Raw genomic sequence first — 18058 nt, forward strand, 5'->3', positions numbered from 1 at the left:
GCTTTTTATTTTCTCGAAAAAGGCAACTTTGTTCTTCGCGGAGTCTTGTTTTTATCATGCCGCCGAAAAAGAACACCTTCCGGGCGCCAATCAAAGCCCAAAGCGAGGCCAAACTAGGTCTGAATTCAGGTAAGAAATTTTTCAAAACCGCTGGGAATTAAACCCGACCCATATAAATATCCACCTCATGATGAAAACCATAGATACCTCTACTACCTGAACTCTGGCGAATGACGTTTTCAAAGACAAGACGGTAGGTAATGGTAATTTGGTAATGCAGACCGAATCGAACAGTAATTCGGTCGGTAGGTATTCTACATAAAGAATACGAGTAGGTATCGCGTATCGCTATATCCATCCTACTACGAGTAAACCTAAACCCACTATGTAGGTTACGGTGAGTCTAAGGTATACTTATATCTACCTAAGCCACGTGTTTTGGCCACCCCTGGTCTATGAGGTCGGTTAAAAAAAGGTGGCCACCTACTTCGGTAATTATGCAGAAGCCACGTCAGTGGAAAAGAAAGCTCCTTTTTGTATTCAACCTAACCCTAGCTATAATAACACTAATCTCTGCTCTAATTGTGAAAATTCCTTTTTGCGTTTAACCTAACCCTATAATAACACTGGTCATGGTCACTGCTCGTTTGTGCCAGTTCCTTTGGTAGCAATCTTCCACTGACGTGACTTCTGCACAAGTACCCCTATTTTCAACCATCTTATAATCTCCTCTTTTCTAACAGGAGCAAAACCATACGAGAAAAAGGATAGCCACAGCAGCGCTGACAGCTCTAGCCACGATTCCAAGTATAACAACGCGTCTATAAATGGCAATGATAGCATTGGTCCCATCTTCAAGCGAGCTAAACCTCTAGACCGGAACGAAACGGCTAACAAATCGATTGAAAACGGAACCAATGACACAGTTACGCTGGGAAATAGGACTGCCCATGATGATAGTGCCACGCAAGACGGTAGAGTTAGCCAAGATGTTGGTGGGAATACACCGAATGATAGAGTCAAGCAAGATGATGTTACAGAAGAAAAACCTATGCAAGCTATGGATACACAAGAGTCAACCATGCAAAATGTGGAAGAGACCGTGCAAGACACGTCTACGCAAGAGATATTTACGCAGGAGTCAATCAATGAAGTAACACTTACGCAACAGTCACGCACAGACGTGGTCACCCAACAGTCTCCCTCGCAAGCTATGGACACAGAAGAGTCAACTGTGCAAGACACGTTTACGCAGCAGTCAACTATGGAAGGGGCATTTACGCAGCAATCGGAAGGGACAATTACGCAGAAATCAACCATGCAAGGGACATTAACGCATGCTCGATTTCTCTGCAGTCCTTTGGAGAAAGAAACATCTAAAGTGAAACATGAGACTCAAGGCGACACGTGTCTGGATGAAACAGCAATGGAAGAGGAGACGCCTGTGAATGAGACAGAGGAAGTCAAACCTCAGAATGAGATAGGAGAATCTAAGCTTAAGCCTTTGGATGAAATAGAGGAGGCCAAGCCTCTAAATGAAGCAGACGAAGGTATGTTTCTAAAAGCAACATCAACGAGCTCAAACCAACAAGATCCGTCATCGTCGCTCAGAGTTGCCAAATCTTCTCAAGAAACACTTAGCAACGGGATTCCTAAATCCTGCACCAAGAAAACCAAAGCAACACCTGCCAAGAAAATCAAAGAAACACCTAATAATAACGCTATTCCAAAGCCCACTATCAAGAGGAACAAAGAAGCTCTTGGGAAGAGAAATGAAACACCCACCAAGAGAATGAAAAAAACACCCAGCAAACCAATCAAAGAAGCACTTATTAAGACAATTAAAGAAACACCGAGCAAAGCAATCAAAGAAACGCCTAACAACGGGATTCAAGAATCACCCATGCCAATGACACCCTTGAAAGTATCCCAACTGACCAACCCGGATCGAGTGTTTACTCCGGGCACATCCGAAGTCACCAATCAGGATCGTCCTAGCGTGCATGAAGTATCCACGGGAACACCCGAAGTCAACACGGGAACACCCGAAGTCAACCATGAGAATAGTACAGATGTGAATGAAGCTCCGAGAACAGCCAAAGTTAATCGGAATAGTTCGCAACAAGCGTTAGCTCCAAGTACACCGACAGCCAATAACTGTAACCGTTCAGACGAAGAGTTAGCAGGCACACCCGAGCCCGGCACTCCATTCACGCCCTTCACCAATCCGTTCACGCCTCTCACCAATCCATTCACGCCGATAGAAATCACGCCCCTCATCCATACACCCTCCCAGCAGACTGAGGGAGCAATAAGCGATACTCCGTCCCGGTATGACACGCTGCAGTCTTCTGTACTCTCACAAGACTCACTCCCATGTAGCCAGAACTCACTGAGGAAGAATTTGGTAAGTTTTTTTTTTTGAAACTGAAAATAATGGCCCAAAATCTAAAAAGGACAAAAACATGTGCGAGTCTATTCTATTTTTTTTTTAAAAAAAGACTCCATGGTAGGTTCCTTCACACTTATCATACTATTGTAGGACCTCTTTCTCTCGTCCATTCTGAGAAGTCTATCTGCCTCCCTCTGTTCTTCTTCCTCTTTCTTCAACGCCTGAAAATAAAACAAAGAGTTGTTGTAGCGGCTTCAGCTGTAGCCGAAAGGTGATGGCAGAATAACGAATAGAGTTTGATTCACCCCGGGTCGTGTCTCTAAAAGTAGAAAAAAAAAAGATTTGTTACCTATTTTAAAAATTTCACAATAGTAGAGCTCTAAAGCCCCGTTCCCACTTGGACATTCGGTAAAAAAAAATCGGACAAAACTCACGACGAGTGGGAACTAGCCTCAAGGGTTGGTTAGGGAAAACACCTCCGATGTTAAACTCGCCTAGGAGTAAAAAAAGAAAAGCCCAGTGAATTCTGTGCTATATGTGTATTTTTCTAAAAAAAAAGAGAGAAAAAAAAAACCTTTTCCCGTGTGCAGACGGGGTCGCCGTTTTTCGTTAGCCTCTCAATCAGCCCTAGCTAGGGTGATCGCTTTGGGCTGACGTTTGGCTTTGGCTACAAATTTTACGAGTGGATGCCCTTCCCTCTCAACCCTTGCTATTTCTTTAGGAAGGGAAATTCAGGCTGGTATACTCCCTGTTTATAGTCCCCCAGCGAGACTAAGCTGGTCTACTCCCTGTTTAACGTCCCCCAGACAGACAATCATGTCCGACATAACAAATTTATAATACATATATTAAAAAAAAACTTTTTAAATTGAAATCCCGCCCATTCTTACCTCTTTCATCTTCTCCTCTGCGCTCTTCTCCTTTTCCTTCTTCTTCTTTTTGCTCTTCTTATTCTTCTTCTGTTTCTTGTGTCCACTATCTTCTTCGTCTTCATCTTGATGTTCAGGTCTGTTCATAATACCCGGTGGAGGTCCTAGAGAGGCTCCTACTACTGAAGATGTAGCCAGACCTGCTTCCCCTGTGAAATAAGAACAGGATGGAATCAAATTAATTAATTAATTAAATAGTATCTAAAACATAACAAAACCTAATGAGTTGACTAACTTATATCATACAAAACACGAAGAGATGAGAGCTACATAGGGTAAAGAGTGGAGAGAATGGAAGTGAGGGGTAGAAAAGGGGGGGGGGGGGGGGGAAGAAAAGGGGGAAAAATTGTGTGAATCAAGACTTCTGCGCTCTTCTCCTTTTCCTTCTTCTTCTTTTTGCTCTTCTTGCTCTTCTTCTGTTTCTTGTGTCCACTATCCTCTTCGTCTTCATCTTGATGTTCAGGTCTGTTCATAATACCCGGTGGAGGTCCTAGGGAGGCTCCTACTACTGAAGATGTAGCCAGACCTGCTTCCCCTGTGAAATAAAAAAATAACAGGATGGAATCAAATTAATTAATTAAATAATATCTAAAACATAACAAAACCTAATAAGTTGACCAACTTATATCATACAAAACACGAAGAGATGAGAGCTACATAGGGAAAAGAGTGGAGAGAATGGAAGTGAGGGGGAGAAAAGGGCGGGGGAGAGCGAAGAGAAGGTGGAAAAATTGTGTGAATCAAGACTTGAAATGAAACATCAGACTCACATGGTCTGTGTCATAACATGGCCATCCCATAGTAAGTCTCGTCCCTAGTATGTTTGTTTGGTCGTTTATTTGTTTATTTTTTTATTATTATTTTTTTTTTCATGAGCCCTTCAGTTCACGAGACCGCCAGTAGGCAGTAGGTATTTCATAAATGATGTCATGATGTGACACTGAATTCTTACCTGTACAATAGGAATTCTTAATGAAGGAGTGACAACACTTGTATCCCCACACTCCATTATGCCACCAGGACCCCCATACACTGGTATGATTGTTGGGATATACATTTTCTTCATATAAACTATCCATTCTTACCTGTACAATAGGAATTCTTAATGAAGGAGTGACAACACTTGTATCCCCACACTCCATTATGCCACCAGGACCCCCATACACTGGTATGATTGTTGGGATATACATCTTCTTCATATAAACTATCCATTCTTACCTGTACAATAGGAATTCTTAATGAAGGAGTGACAACACTTGTATCCCCACACTCCATTATGCCACCAGGACCCCCATACACTGGTATGATTGTTGGGATATACATCTTCTTCATATAAACTATCCATTCTTACCTGTACAATAGGAATTCTTAATGAAGGAGTGACAACACTTGTATCCCCACACTCCATTATGCCACCAGGACCCCCATACACTGGTATGATTGTTGGGATATACATCTTCTTCATATAAACTATCCATTCTTACCTGTACAATAGGAATTCTTAATGAAGGAGTGACAACACTTGTATCCCCACACTCCATTATGCCACCAGGACCCCCATACACTGGTATGATTGTTGGGATATACATCTTCTTCATATAAACTATCCATTCTTACCTGTACAATAGGAATTCTTAGGTCTATCCTGTAATACCCCAGTGGAGGAGCCCAGTGCGTTAGAAGAGGAGCATTTCATTCTAGACGCGTATAACGCAGGCAGTGTAGTGTGGGCCAAGCTAGATCAGTTCCCATGGTGGCCCGCTATGATAGATGATGATCCTGAGCTAGAGATATTCTACTGGCTGGATGGACTCAGCGATAAACCGGTAGGTTTAACAGAGGATTAACGTCAAAGAGCAACTGCCAAGGTTATTAAAACTATCAGTGACGGGGATTTTATCATTGATTCGATGACAAACTGCCCGTCTCCTCACCTCACACAGCCTGAGTAGGGCCGGGGAAAGCCAGCTGCATTCTCCAGGGAGTGCATCCACATACCAACTACGAGCAACGTGGATAACTTAAGTGATCCATTGGGAAGTAGTGTATTCAATGTGCTATCTATCTGAAATGAACCGGACGGCTTGTGTGATTGTTTGGGTTACCTACTGATCTGATTTAGATTTAGAAAGATTTTCATAGCTCCGATCCGATACGAGTTGTTCATTGTGTTAGTCAAAGTCAAAGACATTAGATTTGTGTTATTAACTATAGGTTAGCTGTAGAGGCTTAGATGTAGGGACGAAAGGTCCCATAGGTGTGTGCGCTAAGCTCCACGAATCTATGTTATCAAACTACAAAATGAGCCAGCCTAGTTAGCTTAGTTGGTAGTGCGTCTGCCTTGTAAGCGCTAGGCCGCGGGTTCGATTCCCGCCCGGGGCGGATTTTATCCTGATGGGATAATGTTCGTTCTCGGAACGGCTGGCTTTCTCCTATCCTGTCTTCCTTCTCTCCTCGATTTCGGGACGATAAGACCATAGCAGTTAAAGTTCCCTCCTCTCCTGTCTTCCTTCTCTCTTCGATTTCGGGACGATAAGACCATAGCAGTTACAGTTCCCTCTGTCAAACCTCTTTAAAAAAAGACAAGTCTTTCGACAAGGGGTGGTATGTGTTCAGTTTTGTTTATAAATATGATTATTATAAATAAAACGTACATACCTACAATTAGGCTTGCCAAATATACAAAATGTCGATTCGGGACGCGATTCCGCGAACATAATTGCCAAATCCGCGAACATAATCGCAAAATCCGCGAACAAAATCGCCAAATCCGCGACCATAATCGCGAAATCCGCGAACATAATCGCCCAATCCGCGAACATAATCGCCAAATCCGCGAACATAATCGCGAAATCCGCGAACATAATCGCGAAATCCGCGAACATAACCATCTTATATTTCCTCTTTTCTAACAGGAGCAAAACCATACGAGAAAAAGGATAGCCACAGCAGCGCTGACAGCTCTAGTCACGATTCGAAATACAACAACGCGTCTATAAATGGCAATGATAGCATTGGTTATGAGGACAACACATTGAATCCTCATCCCATCTTCAAGCGAGCTAAACCTCTAGACCGGAACGAAACGGCTAACAAAACGATTGAAAACGGAACCAATGACACAGTTACGCTGGGAAATAGGACTGCCCATGATGGTAGTGCCACGCAAGACGGTAGAGTTAGCCAAGATGTTGGTGGGAATACACAGAATGATAGAGTCAAGCAAGATGATGTTACAGAAGAAACACCTATGCAAGCTATGGATACACAAGAGTCAACCATACAAAATATGGAAGAGACCGTGCAAGACACGTCTACGCAAGAGATATTTACGCAGGAGTCAATCAATGAAGTAACACTTACGCAACAGTCACGCACAGACGTGGTCACCCAACAGTCTCCCTTGCAAGCTATGGACACAGAAGAGTCAACTGTGCAAGACACGTTTACGCAGAAATCAACCATGCAAGGGACATTCACGCATGCTCGATTTCTCTGCGGTCCTTTGGAGAAAGAGACATCTAAAGTGAAACATGAGACTCAAGGCGACACGTGTCTGGATGAAACAGCAATGGAAGAGGAGACGCCTGTGAATGAGACAGAGGAAGTCAAACCTCTGAATGAGATAGGAGAATCTAAGCTTAAGCCTTTGGATGAAATAGAGGAGGCCAAGCCTCTAAATGAAGCAGACGAAGGTATGTTTCTAAAAGCAACATCAACGAGCTCAAACCAACAAGATCCGTCATCGTCGCTCAGAGTTGCCAAATCTTCTCAAGAAACACTTAGCAACGGGATTCCTAAATCCTGCACCAAGAAAACCAAAGCAACACCTGCCAAGAAAATCAAAGAAACACCTAATAATAACGCTATTCCAAAGCCCACTATCAAGAGGAACAAAGAAGCTCTTGGGAAGAGAAATGAAACACCCACCAAGAGAATGAAAAAAACACCCAGCAAACCAATCAAAGAAGCACTTATTAAGACAATTAAAGAAACACCGAGCAAAGCAATCAAAGAAACGCCTAACAACGGGATTCAAGAATCACCCATGCCAATGACACCCTTGAAAGTATCCCAACTGACCAACCCGGATCGAGTGTTTACTCCGGGCACATCCGAAGTCACCAATCAGGATCGTCCTAGCGTGCATGAAGTATCCACGGGAACACCCGAAGTCAACCATGAGAATAGTACAGATGTGAATGAAACTCCGAGAACAGCCGAAGTTAATCGGAATAGTTCGCAACAAGCGTTAGCTCCAAGTACACCGACAGCCAATAACTGTAACCGTTCAGACGAAGAGTTAGCAGGCACACCCGAGCCCGGCACTCCATTCACGCCCTTCACCAATCCGTTCACGCCTCTCACCAATCCATTCACGCCGATAGAAATCACGCCCCTCATCCATACACCCTCCCAGCAGACTGAGGGAGCAATAAGCGATACTCCGTCCCGGTATGACACGCTGCAGTCTTCTGTACTCTCACAAGACTCACTCCCATGTAGCCAGAACTCACTGAGGAAGAATTTGGTAAGTTTTTTTTTTTGAAACTGAAAATAATGGCCCAAAATCTAAAAAGGACAAAAACATGTGCGAGTCTATTCTATTTTTTTTTTAAAAAAAGAAGGGATTTGGTAGAGGAAACTGTAACTGCGAAAGTCTTATCGTCCCGAAATCGAAGAGAGAAGGAAGACAGGATAGGAGAAAGCCGGCCGTTCCGAGAACGAACATTATCCCATCAGGATAAAATTCGCCCCGGGCGGGAATCGAACCCGCGGCCTAGCGCTTACAACGTTGGTAAGTTCTGATTGAACGAGGTTAGTTTCAAGTATTTTTTACTTTTTTAAAATTACTTCAGCGACAGGAAAATCAGCCAGCCTATTTAGCTTAGACTGACAATCAACGTGTTTGATTTCATCGCTTTGCTCGTTCATTGATGCTCGTTGCTCTATGCTCGCCGCTCCACTGTGTTCTTAGCCTTAGAGAGCAGAGCGACAAGGTTCAACTCCCGCCCGGTGTGGATGTTATCCTAAATAGATACGGTTCGTTTTCAGAACGGATGGCTTTCTTCTATCCTGCCTTCCTTCCATTCGCTTTCGCGACGATAAGACCTTAGCAGTTACAGTTCCTTCTATCAAACCTCTAAAAAAAAAAAAAAAAAAAAAAAAAAAAAACTGTTGGTAAGTTCTGATTGAACGAGGTTAGTTTCAAGTATTTTTTTACTTTTTTAAGTAAAATTACTTCAGCGACAGGAAAATCAGCCAGTAGTTAGCTTAGACTGACTTAGAGAGCAGAGCGACAAGGTTTGACTCCCGCCCGGTGTGGATGTTATCCTAAACACTAAACAGATAAGGTTCGTTTTCAAAACATATGGCTTTCTTCTATCCTGCCTTCCTTTCATTCGCTTTCGCGACGATAAGACCTTAGCAGTTACAGTTCCTTCTATCAAACCTCTAAAAAAAAAAAAAAAAAAAAAAAAAAAAAACTAGGACAATAAATTAAATCACGTTAGCTACGAGTATTTATGATAATAATTATCTGTTTCAGCTAATGAACACTCGTCGTCCTGAGGTTATCAAGTGTGTTCTAGCTACTTGTCCCCCCAGTTTGAATCAGAAGACAAGTTAGCTATTTATAATATAATAATTATCTGTTTCAGCTAATGAACACTCGTCGTCCTGAGGTTATCAAGTGTGTTCTAGCTACTTGTCCCCCCAGTTTGAATCAGAAGACAAGTTAGCTATTTATAATATAATAATTATCTGTTTCAGCTAATGAACACTCGTCGTCCTGAGGTTATCAAGTGTGTTCTAGCTACTTGTCCCCCCAGTTTGAATCAGAAGACAAGTTAGCTATTTATAATATAATAATTATCTGTTTCAGCTAATGAACACTCGTCGTCCTGAGGTTATCAAGTGTGTTCTAGCTACTTGTCCCCCCAGTTTGAATCAGAAGGAGCGCCTACTGTGGCTACAGGAGAAACGTTGTGTCGGTATCTGGGCGATGTGTAACTTATGCACCTCGTATAGATTCCTGCCTGATGTGTATGATCCGTGTACCCTACCTCAGTCTGGCTGGAGGTGCAGCCTCTACCCTGGTAAGCTCTATATGTAGAAGTTTGGGGACTGAGGCTAAAATTTCGGGGGGTAAGAGTTGCAGCCTACTCACCGCCCCCCCCCCCCGGCCGTTTGGTCAGAAAATTTTCGTTCCATCGGAATTCGAACCCAGCACCCAGTTGAGAGTAAATACTCGGCCACAGAGTTGAACTTACGAATCCACAAACGTGGGCTTACGAAACCTGTCCATAGGGTCCTCAGATCTAGCCCGTTTCATCAGGTTATGCCATAGGGTCCTCAGGTCTAGCCCGTTTCATCAGGTTATGCCATAGGGTCCTCAGGTCTAGCCCGTTTCATCAGGTTACGCCATAGGGTCCTCAGGTCTAGCCCGTTTCATCAGGTTACGCCATAGGGTCCTCAGGTCTAGCCCGTTTCATCAGGTACGCTTCTCTCTCTTCCAAGGTAGGTTCCTTCACACTTATCATACTATTGTAGGATCTCTTTCTCTCGTCCATTCTGAGAAGTCTATCTGCCTCCCTCTGTTCTTCTTCCTCTTTCTTCAACGCCTGAAAACAAAACAAAGAGTTGTTGTAGCGGCTTCAGCTGTAGCCGAAAGGTGATGGTAGAATAACGAATAGAGTTTGATTCACCCCGGGTCGTGTCTCTAAAAGTAGAAGAAGAAGAAGAAGAAGAAGAAGAAGAAGAAGAAGAAGAAGAAGAAGAAGAAAAAAGGTTTGTTACTTATTTTAAAAATTTCACAATAGTAGAGCTCTAAAGCCCCGTTCCCACTTGGACATTCGCGAAAAAATCGTGTCGTGCGTAGTGGGAAAACACTAATTGAAATCATTACATTGTCTACACAGGACATTCGGTAAAAAATCGGACAAAACTCACGACAAGTGGGAACTAGCCTCAAGGGGTGGTTAGGGAAAACACCTCCGATGTTAAACTCGCCTAGGAGTAAAAAAAGAAAAGCCCAGTGAATTCTGTGCTTTATGTGTATTTTTCTAAAAAAAAAAAAAAAAAAAAAAAAAAAATTTTCCCCGGGGCAGACGGGGGGGGGGTGTTTCGATCTCAGCATCCAATATCAAACGATACGAACCTAGACGTCGCTCCGATCGATCAATTCCGACCGCGCTACGACCCCGCTATAACACCGCTCAGGACCAAGCCATCCAGGCAGTGGGGGAGAAGGACCTGTTGAAGAGATTGAGGCGATGGAGCTTTGTGGCGAGATATAGAGGAGAGATTAGACCCCCGAAACCTGAGGAGGAGTTGATGCCGCTTATTAGAAGGTTTATGCGACAAGATCCTTCCAAATTGTAAAGACTTGTAACCTTGTGACTGAGGAGTCTTCGAAATGGTAAATTTCATGCGACAGGACTCAAATTATAAATTTATGGGACAAGACAATTACTTCAAAGTGGTAAATTTTAGCTACAAGATTCGAAATAGTAAATTCATGTAGCAGGACCCAAAGAAGTTGTAAATTTACAAGACAAGACATTACTTCGAAATTGTAAATTTTGTGCTACCTAAACAAGAGAGTTATTATTATTTACAAAATGAAAATTTAATTTTCTTACGAAAAACACAAATGGTAGTGCATCTGCCTTGTAAGCGCTAGGCCGCGGGTTCGATTCCCGCCCGGGGCGGATTTTATCCTGATGGGAAGAAGAAGAAGAAGAAGAAGAAGAAGAAGAAGAAGAAGAAGAAAAAACCTGTCTTCCTTCTCTCTTCGATTTCGGGACGATAAGACCATAGCAGTTACAGTTCCCTCTGTCAAACCTCTTCAATTGTCATTCATCATGTTTTGTATTTATTGTTAAATAAAAGTAATATTATTACCATTACCATTACCATTACAAGCCTGATATTAAAATTGAAAACCATCTCTCCCCTCAGCTCAAATACCACGTGACATTCTTCGACAGCAAGGAAGTGTCTCGTGCCTGGATCTCAGCATCCAATATCAAACGATACGAACCTAGACGTCGCTCCGATCGATCAATTCCGACCGCGCTACGACCCCGCTATAACACCGCTCAGGACCAAGCCATCCAGGCAGTGGGGGAGAAGGACCTGTTGAAGAGATTGAGGCGATGGAGCTTTGTGGCGAGATATAGAGGAGAGATTAGACCCCCGAAACCTGAGGAGGAGTTGATGCCGCTTATTAGAAGGTTTATGCGACAAGATCCTTCCAAATTGTAAAGAGTTGTAAACTGTGACTGAGGAGCTTTCGAAATTGTAAATTCATGCGACAGGACTCAAATTATAAATTTATGGGACAAGACAATTACTTCAAAGTGGTAAATTCTAGCTACAAGATTCGAAATAGTAAATTCATGTAGCAGGACCCAAAGAAGTTGTAAATTTATAAGACAAGACATTATTTCGAAATTGTAAATTTTGTGCTACCTAAACAAGAGAGTTATTATTATTTACAAAATGAAAATTTAATTTTCTTACGAAAAACACAAAGTGATTGTTGGGATATACATCTTCTTCATAACGAGACTTCACTACTACCTTCTCCTGACCCTGCAACGTCCAAAACAAGTAGACAATGTGAAGAGGTTTGATAAAAAGAAAGAAGGAGGAAGGAAGAAAATTTAGTTTTGTTGTTTCCCGTGTCGTAGTATGTTCATTTACCCATCCTATAATAGGTACGTATCTATGTACAATTTTTCATAGGTGCTGTTTTAAGTTTTCGTAAAAAAATGTGTGCTCTCCAATTCTGTTCCGGAGTAACTCTCAAGCTTAATGCCATTTGGGGATCGCGTTTCATACATAATAGTAGTGTTTATTTATACTGCTCAAGTCAGCTCCCATGGCGTAGTGTTCACTGCACTCGCCTTGCACGCGGGAGACCCGGGTTCGATTCCCGGCGGGGTCAAGAAATTTGTATCATGCAAATGATTGATCCCGTGACTGGCTGTTGCGGGGCCCACTCAGCCTCGTGAGGAAAATGAGTAGCTATGACATGTAAATGCGCATAGCGACCGGTGCCAGCATGGTAGGTAAACATTGGTTGTTAGGATTATTGAGATACTTATTGGGAAAAATCCTACAATGCTGCAGTGAGCACCAAAGTTGTGACATAATAACACAAAGAAATTACATTTACACCTCTGTATGGTAAACAATGTAATCAAGTAAACATGTCTGCTAAATTTTATTTAAAGCGGGCAAACTGATCAAAAGTTACGGTGAAACAAGGAGTTTCATTATAAATGCAAGAGGTTTGATAGAGGGAACTGTAACTGATAAGGTCTTATCGTCCCGAAATCGACGAAGAAGGAAGACAGGATAGGAGAAAGTCGGCCATTCCGAGAGCGAACATTATTCAATCAATGTGATTTCTCAATTTTCTCGCTCTCGAATTTTCGACCCATTATTCGTTCAGGATAAAATCTGCCTTGGGTAGGAATCGAACCCGCGGCCTAGCGCTTACAAGACAGTCGCGTTACCAAAGTAACTAGGCTGGCGACTAGAAATAAAAACAAGCTTTTGGTCAGACCCAAACTGTACGTACCTTGATAACTTTCCCATAGCGTGAATACTCAACATAGTCCTCTGTCTGTGCCAGGAGCAACGCTTTAGGAGGTGCCTGCAGATGTTCAGCTCCCCCATACTTATCAATCACACTCGAGGACACCTCCTTCTTGAACTCCTCCTTCTTCTCCTCGTATTCCTTCTTGAGGAGTTCCAGTTTGGTGGGTTCTGCCAGCACATGGACATCCACTCCCTTCTCGTATGCTTCCCACGCGAATAGCTGAGCGGTAGCATGCTTCCTGGTATCACCGGAGAATCGGACGAAGTTCTCGCCTGCATAGTCCACGCTGTGAATGAGATAAAAGTAATAATAATAGTGCTTATTTATACTGCTCGCATAGGACTGAAAATTCCCTTTACTCCAGCAGTAGGCTACTTTTTTTTTTTTGGTTCGTTTCGGCCTCAAAGGACCACGGAATTCTTAACTCTATGGTTTTTGCTTTCTCTTGTGCCAGTATATCTTCATCCTAGAAGAATGGTCGGCCTTTCTCTCCTCAGACCACTTACTGTTGGGTCTTGCTGTGGTGGAAGTTATTGATTTTAGTTTGTTTGTGGATTTCACAGCTTCTCTGAACTTGTTTCGGTTCCCAATAAGTTCTTCACTAATTTCAGCTTCTCTAAAATCTTTCTTTACTTGGGTTGCCCATTTTGCGTAAGATGACTTCTTTGAGATGGATGCATGAATGCGTTGAGTTAGTCTCTTAGGCTCCATTCGCTCCAGATGGCCGTAGAAAAGCATTCTTCTTTTCCTGATGACTGTCACTAAATCTTCTATGTTGTCATACAGCTCGTTATTATGTCTTCTCCTGTAGGTGTCGTTTTCTTTGATGGGCCCCAGGATTTTTCTTAGGATTTTTCTGTCTTTTAATTCAAGCTTCCTGATAGAGCATTTCTTTGTTAACAGCAAGGTTTCGGCTGCATATAAAGCTGACGGTCTGATCACGGTGTTATAGTGACAAAGTTTCAGATTACGAGAGAGGCTTCTGCTTTTATACAACTGTTTGCACGTGTGGAAAGCACCTTCTAATTTGTTGCATCTGCTCTCTATAGCTTCTGACTCCGAGTTGTTTGGAGTAATCCATTCTCCTAGATATTTGAACTTGGATACTTGTCTAATCTTCTGGTTACCGATTTTGATGTAGTTAGGTGAATCCTTGATGTTGGTATTGGATGCAACGACACCTACAGGAGAAGACATAATAACGAGTAGGCTACTACTATTATTGTGGTCAAATTCTCAAATTATGTTGAGGATAAAATTCCATACCTCGGCTGGGATTGAACCCACGCCCTCCTGTTTACCAGGCGAGCGCCTTGATCACTACACCACCGAGGCAGGTAAATAAATGATTTAAAGGTCGACCAGGTTTGGATAGGTCCTTCTATGGGAACAGACAGACAGACACCGAAGCGAATACAATAGCCCGTCCACTATAAGTTTTTTTTTTATTACTATCGTAATAATAAAGGAAGGACGGGCTAAAAATGACAGTTTTGTTCTAATGAATCAATTGTACCGGGAGGCGTGCGAACGTCAAGAGTTTGAAGCGACGCGACGCACGGCCTTTATTACACGACGTGTATTTTTTCTGACAAGAGAACTTTAAGGTCGTGGTTATGTACAGGGCTAGGCATGGATATGCCTGTCCTGATGCAGCAGGGCTATGGATATGCCTCTCCTGATGCAGGGCTATGGATATGCCTGTCCTGATGCAGCACACTAAAGAGATAGAAGCCCCTCACATATCGTGATTTTTTCATGATATGAGGGGCTCCTATCACTTCAGTAAACAGGCATATCCATTGAGCCATAACCAACGACCTACTGTTATTCACATTGACGTTTCCAAGCTCAAGTGGGACCGGGAAAAGACAGGAGTATATTATGGCTTATGGCCCAGACCCATCCAGACATCAATTCGGTGACCTGGGACACGTGCTATAGCCAGTGGCGATTTAGGTTTTTCTCTCTCAATTCTCTTTAAATTTAGCATTACCTTCGTAGAATCGTATAAGCTTACCCCGACCTTTAGGCATGTTTGCCCCTACACCTAAGCCTCAGAGAATGGGCGTTTTGTGTAGCATTACCTTACTCCAGGGAGAACAGGAATTGGGTACCTAATATGTCTGAATTAAATCTTACAAAGGGTTCTCCTCTGATGAAATCTACTTACTCCTCAGGATTGGCCACAGTTTCATAGGGGTTATCACGCATGGAGCGAGTTTTCGGATCGTAGTATGCCGAGTTGGGATCCAAGTTGCGTAAGTATTTGGCCGTGTCCTCTCGTATGCGTAAGTTACGCACTGTAATACGCTGCTTGGAGTCCACCTTGGTTCCTGGCATGTCCACCTCATCCACGTACTTGTCTTCGTCCTCTTCTAAATCATCCTTGTCTTCATCCCCTTCCTGAGAAATATAAAATAATCTCTTTTAAAATGTTTGTTTTATACTGCCCAAATGTTGTTGATGTCATATGTGGTGGTGATAGTAACTTCTCTAATAATAATATTCACAATTTCACAACAAAATTCCATACCTATCCTAGGTTGGGATTGAATATATGCCTCTTTTTTCTTCTTCTTTTTTTCCACCCCTCATTTATCTGATAACTACTTATCACCCCTGATATTACACAAACCTTACTTCCTCTATTATCAATACTCACACCAGCATCCAGTTTATCGGCACGGAGCTCTCGCTTGGCTTCCTCGATTTTCTGATAATGTTCCACGATGGCTTTATGATTGGATGGATCATAGCCTGCCCATCTATCCCGCTTACTATCGTAATCTTGAATCAGTTTAGGCTGCACAAACTCATCACATGCAATCTGTGCATTTGAATATTTGGCGAGCACTTTTCTTGGCCTCTCCAGACAATCTTTCTTTTTGTGTGTCATAGCCCCACAGTTTTCACATGCACCCTTGCGAAACTTTTTGGCTTGGGAAGTCTGCAAGAAAAAACATGAAATAATAATCCAAAGTGCTTCAAAACAAGTAGGTATTCAAACCTTACCAAAGTGTCATTTGCTATTCAATTGGAAAATACAGAAAATGAGTAGGAGACAGTTTACCCAACAACTTGCCATTTGATGAAGTATGTACTTCTAACCTTAAAAATTATAAATCTTTAATTAATTAGTTTACTTTGAAAATGATAGGTACCTACTTAGTCAATGTCAAGCTTTAGATAAGTAAAAAAAAATAAGTAGGTATTCAAACCTTACCAAAGTGTCATTTGCTATTCAATTGGAAAATACAGAAAATGAGTAGGAGACAGTACCCAACAACTTGCAGTTTGATGAAGTATGTACTTCTAACCTTAGAAATTATAAATCTTTAATTAATTAGTTTACTTTGAAAATGATAGGTACCTACTTAGTCAATGTCAAGCTTTAGATAAGTAAAAAAAAAGCATTAGATCACAACAATAATTTTGAAAATAAACAAACTCTCTTACCAATCAGAAAACTTACTGTGTCAACTCCTCGCTTGTACCATTCGTCTAGACTAGCTCTGGGTTTTTCTTGATCAGGTTGGATGCGCTGATGTTGTAGTGTAGTAAGTAAAAAAAAAAAAATATTAGATCACAACAATAATTTTGAAAATAAACAAACTCTCTTGCCAATCAGAAAACATACTGTGTCAACTCCTCGCTTGTACCATTCGTCTAGACTAGCTCTGGGTTTTTCTTGATCAGGTTGGATGCGCTGATGTTGCAGTGTAGGACCTTTTGAGCCAAAATACCATGGTGCCGAGGAAATGTACTGTGGGATGTGGGGATTGATGTCTCTTCCATGTTCATCTACAGCTGCGGGTGCAGTACCAGCCTGAAATGAATAAAAAACAAGACAGGTAAGTAAGTTAGAAGAAAATAAGTAAAAAAAAAAAAAAAAAAAAAAAAAAACCCCTAAAATAAAAAAAACCCTTTATTAAAAAAAAAAAAAGAAAAAAAAAAAAAAAAAAAAAAAAAAATCCTGCTAGATTAAACAGTACCTATTAAGTAACATAATATTTACTACTTAAATTATCATTCCAAAATTTTGATGGAGAATCATGAGTCAGACATTTTATATTTCACTCTAAAGGTAAACACACTGTATACTTTACTCCCATGCAATTTGACAAATATCAATGAGACTTGGCCAACATAGTAAGTACATAAGGGAATATTGCTCATTGAAGCAGGCCTTTGGACATCTCATACAGGCCATTCTTTTGAGTAAGTTCTACAGTACCTACCTACAGCCCTGGGTTAAGGGGGGTTCAGACAGTTCCCCCAAACCAGGCGGCACACTCCGGGGGGTGGCATGAGGACGTGAAGCATCAGCTTTACCACCCCCTCCTGGGACTTTGCACCCCCCTGGGGCTTTGCCACCCCCCCTGGGGCTTTGCCACCCCCCCTGGTGCTCACAAGCACAGGGGTGAATAATACATTCACTGTAAATACCTTGTCAGGTGCTTTCCAGCTGTGATCCCAACCTCACTTTGGTAATACCTTTTACCCACATACATAGCTTACATCAAAATGTCCAAGAAGCGTACGGCGGATCTTTGAAAGTGAAGCCTACTTTACTCTCGTGTGAACGCGACTTTTTAGCGCGCCATTTTTCAAGAAGAAAAAAATGAAAACATTTGAAATTTTCTCAAAACAAAAAAACAAATGCAAATCGAAAACGAAAAGGTGCGCGAGGTACGTTTCGAGGCAGGGGGTTTCGAACTTTTGAATTTTCTTTTATTCATAAAATCTTTTTAGTAAAGTTTGTACAACTCTCTTACATTGCTGTAATATTTAGTGATTGAAAGCACAAGCACAGGGGTGAATAATACATTCACTGTAAATACCTTGTCAGGTGCTTTCCAGCTGTGATCCCAACCTCACTTTGGTAATACCTTTTACCCACATACATAGCTTACATCAAAATGTCCAAGAAGCGTACGGCGGAATCAGATTTGAACCATGAGAATTGGGCTAATGAAGAAGAACCAGAAGAACCCGGAAGGTTCATGGCAGCCTCAGAAGAACAAATGAGTCAGCGGCGGGTTATCCGAGCTGTACGACGTAACCCCAACAAAACCAATGCTTCCGAGAGTCTATTTTCAAATTTCAAAGGTATGTTAGAGA

General features: G+C 42.0%; 2 protein-coding genes across 2 annotated transcripts in view; both read right to left on the reverse strand.

The window, feature by feature from the left end:
• Positions 1 to 2475: 2475 nt before the first annotated feature.
• Positions 2476 to 4550, reverse strand: LOC113471272 (pre-mRNA-splicing factor SLU7-like). The gene is made up of 4 exons (XM_026830285.1): positions 4274 to 4550; positions 3684 to 3856; positions 3283 to 3297; positions 2476 to 2613 (listed from the first exon to the last, which is right to left on the reverse strand). The coding sequence occupies exons 1-4, from the start codon at positions 4518 to 4520 to the stop codon at positions 2476 to 2478; spliced, it is 573 nt and encodes a 190-aa protein (XP_026686086.1). The 5' UTR covers positions 4521 to 4550.
• Positions 4539 to 18058, reverse strand: part of LOC103518519 (pre-mRNA-splicing factor Slu7) — a 22319-nt gene continuing 8799 nt past the window's right edge. Inside the window, exons 2-7 of the mRNA XM_026830284.1 lie at positions 16575 to 16763; positions 15600 to 15884; positions 15108 to 15340; positions 12914 to 13220; positions 11880 to 11919; positions 4539 to 4910 (exon numbers count right to left, since the gene is read on the reverse strand). Of these exons, the coding sequence (XP_026686085.1) occupies positions 4792 to 4910; positions 11880 to 11919; positions 12914 to 13220; positions 15108 to 15340; positions 15600 to 15884; positions 16575 to 16763 (1173 nt within the window). The 3' untranslated portion in view covers positions 4539 to 4791. The remainder of the gene's footprint in view (positions 4911 to 11879; positions 11920 to 12913; positions 13221 to 15107; positions 15341 to 15599; positions 15885 to 16574; positions 16764 to 18058) is intronic.

The sequence above is a fragment of the Diaphorina citri genome, unplaced genomic scaffold (assembly GCF_000475195.1).
Source record: "Diaphorina citri unplaced genomic scaffold, Diaci psyllid genome assembly version 1.1 scaffold2225, whole genome shotgun sequence".
In the NCBI taxonomy this organism is placed as follows: Eukaryota; Metazoa; Arthropoda; class Insecta; order Hemiptera; family Psyllidae; genus Diaphorina; species Diaphorina citri.

Bases quoted from the DNA above. Each gene is read 5' to 3' on its own strand.
- LOC113471272 (XM_026830285.1), bottom strand. From the start codon at position 4,520: ATGAAGAAGATGTATATCCCAACAATCATACCAGTGTATGGGGGTCCT. The intron at 3,857-4,273 runs GTAAGAATTCAG...TTTATTTCACAG, and splicing joins TAAGAATTCCTATTGTACAG to GGGAAGCAGGTCTGGCTACA.